This window comes from Hippoglossus hippoglossus, chromosome 7 (assembly GCF_009819705.1).
Source record: "Hippoglossus hippoglossus isolate fHipHip1 chromosome 7, fHipHip1.pri, whole genome shotgun sequence".
NCBI lineage: Eukaryota > Metazoa > Chordata > Actinopteri > Pleuronectiformes > Pleuronectidae > Hippoglossus > Hippoglossus hippoglossus.
In genome coordinates this window covers 27816414-27821413 of record NC_047157.1, presented here as the reverse complement: position 1 = coordinate 27821413, position 5000 = coordinate 27816414, and the positions used below count along the sequence as shown (strand labels likewise).

Here is a 5000-nt window from a genome sequence, read left to right as displayed (position 1 = left end):
TGGTCAAGGGTCAAAGGTCAAGGTCACTGTGACCTCACCAAACATGTTTTGATCAGTGGTTGGCGAAGGCATTCAACTGCAGCTCTGTAATTTTAGTTTAAAGTATAAAAGAGGATCTCTCTCTGTCCCTGTCTCAGATTGCAGAGACGTACGCCTTCCTGCCCAGAGAGGCGGTGACGCACTTCCTGATGAGCTGTGGCGAGTGTCAGAAGAGGATGCACATCAGCACCACAGGACAAGACTACAAAGGTACGAAGAGACGGTCTTTACTCCTCCACGCCGGGGACACCCAGTGGGCCGGAGGTATAATGCGTTCATGTTGTCTGTTCTCTTCTGAACGTGATACGTGAAGGACGACCTGATAAGATTCAGGAGGTCAAAGGTCAAGGTCACTGGGACCTCATGTTATTGTGAATGCAGAATCTCAGGACCACATGGGGGGGCTGTTGGTGGAGGCGTCCGACCACTGGGCCTTGAGTCTAATTCATTTTATTATCTTGCTTGAATAGGGAACATGTGATTGTTGATTCTTTCTCTAGCACAAACACGTGGATATGGCCGTTTGTTAAAGTTAATAATAAACTGCATCATACTTTAACCAATCCCACAATGCAACACGTCACATTAACTATTAACTGGACATTAAAAGTAACTGATGCTGTCTGAACTAAACAGAAAATCTTAAAAACTTTATTCTGTTTCCTCAAAAAGTTTGAAATTTCCTTCACAAGTCGGCACTGGACTTCGTAAAACCTTCTAAATAATGAATTCACTTAATTTGTTAATCCATCTATTTGTTCTTCTGCTTATTCAGGACAAATTCATTGAATTATATTATTTAGACTTTTGTCATATGATGCTGGGAAGCTCTAAAATATGATGCTGCATAATTCATCGTCACTGGTTTTCCGTCAGAAAGTGAATAGCTTCAGCTGCTGGTTTGTTTTACTGGTTCAGGCTCAGTTTTGAATTCCACTGGTTTCAGGAAAGAGCAGAATCGAGCTCCATCAGAGTAAAGTCACACAAAGTGAGAGGTTGAACACAACGAGTCTCTGCTTCAGTTTCATGGAACTCAACATGAGTGAGGAGGAGTGAAGAGGAGTGAAGAGTGAAGAGGAGTGAACATGAGTGAAGAGGAGTGAAGAGGAGTGAAGAGTGAGGAGTGAAGAGGAGTGAAGAACAAGTGAAGAAAAGTAGATTCTCCTTCCTGTTTTCATTCTGTCTCTGAACCTCCATTAAAACATGGAGGTTCAGAAGAATCTGTCTGTCACTCTTCACTCCTCACTCTTCACTCTTCACTCCTCACTCTTCAGTCCTCACTCTTCACTCTTCACTCTTCACTCCTCACTCCTCACTCTTCACTCCTCACTCTTCACTCCTCACTCCTCTCTCTTCACTCCTCACTCTTCACTCCTCACTCTTCACTCCTCACTCTTCACTCCTCACTCCTCACTCCTCACTCTTCAGTCCTCACTCTTCACTCCTCACTCCTCACTCTTCACTCCTCACTCCTCACTCTTCAGTCCTCACTCTTCACTCTTCACTCCTCACTCCTCACTCTTCACTCCTCACTCTTCACTCCTCACTCCTCACTCTTCACTCCTCACTCTTCACTCCTCACTCTTCACTCCTCACTCCTCACTCTTCAGTCCTCACTCTTCACTCCTCACTCCTCACTCTTCACTCCTCACTCTTCACTCTTCACTCCTCACTCTTCACTCTTCACTCCTCACTCCTCACTCCTCACTCTTCACTCCTCACTCTTCACTCTTCACTCCTCACTCTTCACTCTTCACTCCTCACTCCTCACTCTTCAGTCCTCACTCTTCACTCTTCACTCCTCACTCCTCACTCTTCACTCCTCACTCTTCACTCCTCACTCTTCACTCCTCACTCCTCACTCTTCAGTCCTCACTCTTCACTCCTCACTCTTCACTCTTCACTCCTCACTCCTCACTCTTCACTCTTCACTCCTCACTCTTCACTCTTCACTCCTCACTCTTCACTCTTCACTCCTCACTCCTCACTCTTCACTCCTCACTCTTCACTCCTCACTCCTCACTCTTCACTCCTCACTCTTCAGTCCTCACTCTTCACTCTTCACTCCTCTCTCTCTGTCTCTCTCTCTCTCTCTCTCCCGCTCTCTCTCTCTCTCTCTCTCTCTCTCTCTCTCTGTATATTGTCTTCAAACTGTATGTAGTATATGTCCTCGTGTTTATGATATATATTTACTTGTATCACAGCAGATTTCTCCGACTCCTTCTGGTTTTAAAGCTCATTAATATTTATCATGTCCATCAAAGCTTCTTCACATTAAAGCTGCTGGTCCAGTTTTATTCTCTTGTCAAATAAAGAATAAACATCTTTGGATTTAAAGCTTAAATACGTTTGTTTCCCCTCGAGATGAAAGGTCGTCACCCCCCCCCCCCCCCACACACACACACACACACCCACCCCCCCACCTGTCAGTCATGTTGTCATGGTCGTTTAGAAGCTTCTCCTTCTTCTGTCTCCGTGCTCCAAGAAGAGAACATCACCAGCAGCTTTAATGTGAAGAAGCTTTGATGGACATGATAAATATTAATGAGCTTTAAAACCAGAAGGAGTCGGAGAAATCTGCTGTGATACAAGTAAATATATATCATAAACACGAGGACATATACTACATAGAGTTTGAAGAGAATATACAGTGTAACAGGACAACACATATATTTAATGCACCTCCTCCCTCACCCCCATTCCTCCTCCCTCACCCCATTCCTCCTCCCTCACCCCATTCCTCCTCCCTCACCCCATTCCTCCTCCCTCACCCCATTCCTCCTCCCTCACCCCATTCCTCCTCCCTCACCCCCATTCCTCCTCCCTCACCCCCATTCCTCCTCCCTCACCCCCATTCCTCCTCCCTCACCCCCATTCCTCCTCCCTCACCCCCATTCCTCCTCCCTCACCCCCATTCCTCCTCCCTCACCCCATTCCTCCTCCCTCACCCCATTCCTCCTCCCTCACCCCCATTCCTCCTCCCTCACCCCATTCCTCCTCCCTCACCCCCATTCCTCCTCCCTCACCCCATTCCTCCTCCTCACCCCCATTCCTCCTCCCTCACCCCATTCCTCCTCCCTCACCCCCATTCCTCCTGCCTCACCCCCATTCCTCCTCCCTCACCCCATTCCTCCTGCCTCACCCCCATTCCTCCTCCCTCACCCCCATTCCTCCTCCCTCACCCCCATTCCTCCTCCCTCACCCCCATTCCTCCTCCCTCACCCCATTCCTCCTGCCTCACCCCATTCCTCCTCCCTCACCCCATTCCTCCTGCCTCACCCCATTCCTCCTCCCTCACCCCCATTCCTCCTCCCTCACCCCCATTCCTCCTCCCTCACCCCATTCCTCCTCCCTCACCCCCATTCCTCCTCCCTCACCCCATTCCTCCTCCCGCGCCCCCCATTCCTCCTCCCTCACCCCCCCATTCCTCCTCCCTCACCCCATTCCTCCTGCCTCACCCCCCCATTCCTCCTCCCTCACCCCATTCCTCCTCCCTCACCCCCATTCCTCCTCCCTCACCCCATTCCTCCTCCCTCACCCCATTCCTCCTCCCTCACCCCATTCCTCCTCCCTCACCCCCATTCCTCCTCCCTCACCCCCATTCCTCCTCCCTCACCCCATTCCTCCTCCCTCACCCCCATTCCTCCTCCCTCACCCCATTCCTCCTCCCTCACCCCCATTCCTCCTCCCTCACCCCATTCCTCCTCCCTCACCCCATTCCTCCTCCCTCACCCCATTCCTCCTCCCTCACCCCCATTCCTCCTCCCTCACCCCATTCCTCCTCCCTCACCCCCCATTCCTCCTCCCTCACCCCATTCCTCCTCCCTCACCCCATTCCTCCTGCCTCACCCCCATTCCTCCTCCCTCACCCCATTCCTCCTCCTCACCCCCATTCCTCCTCCCTCACCCCCATTCCTCCTCCCTCACCCCCATTCCTCCTCCCTCCCCCCCATTCCTCCTCCCTCACCCCATTCCTCCTGCCTCACCCCATTCCTCCTCCCTCACCCCCATTCCTCCGCCTCACCCCATTCCTCCTCCTCACCCCCATTCCTCCTCCCTCACCCCCATTCCTCCTCCCCACCCCATTCCTCCTCCCTCACCCCCATTCCTCCTCCCTCACCCCATTCCTCCTCCCGCGCCCCCCATTCCTCCTCCCTCACCCCCCATTCCTCCTCCCTCACCCCATTCCTCCTGCCTCACCCCCCCATTCCTCCTCCCTCACCCCATTCCTCCTCCCTCACCCCCCATTCCTCCTCCCTCACCCCCCCATTCCTCCTCCCTCACCCCATTCCTCCTCCCTCACCCCCCATTCCTCCTCCCTCACCCCATTCCTCCTCCCTCACCCATTCCTCCTCCCTCACCCCCCCATTCCTCCTCCCGCGCCCCCCATTCCTCCTCCCTCACCCCCCATTCCTCCTCCCTCACCCCATTCCTCCTGCCTCACCCCCATTCCTCCTCCCTCACCCCCCATTCCTCCTCCCTCACCCCATTCCTCCTCCCTCACCCCATTCCTCCTCCCTCACCCCATTCCTCCTGCCTCACCTCCATTCCTCCTCCCTCACCCCCCCATTCCTCCTCCCTCACCCCATTCCTCCTGCCTCACCCCCATTCCTCCTCCCTCACCCCCATTCCTCCTCCCTCACCCCATTCCTCCTCCCTCACCCCCATTCCTCCTCCCTCACCCCATTCCTCCTCCCTCACCCCATTCCTCCTCCCTCACCTCCATTCCTCCTCCCTCACCCCCATTCCTCCTCCCTCACCCCCATTCCTCCTCCCTCACCCCATTCCTCCTCCCTCACCCCCATTCCTCCTCCCTCACCCCATTCCTCCTCCCTCACCCCCATTCCTCCTCCCTCACCCCCATTCCTCCTCCCTCACCCCATTCCTCCTCCCTCACCCCCCATTCCTCCTCCCTCACCCCCATTCCTCCTCCCTCACCCCATTCCTCCTCCCTCACCCCC

General features: G+C 53.7%; 1 protein-coding gene across 3 annotated transcripts in view; it reads left to right on the top strand.

Moving 5' to 3' along the window:
* LOC117764978 (nucleolar protein 4-like) overlaps nt 1–5000 on the top strand; it is a 57336-nt gene that overhangs the window by 19437 nt on the left and 32899 nt on the right. For all 3 annotated transcript variants that reach the window (XM_034591164.1, XM_034591163.1, XM_034591165.1), the window contains one exon: nt 138–249. In XM_034591164.1, coding sequence (XP_034447055.1) covers nt 138–249 — 112 coding nt within the window. The remainder of the gene's footprint in view (nt 1–137; nt 250–5000) is intronic.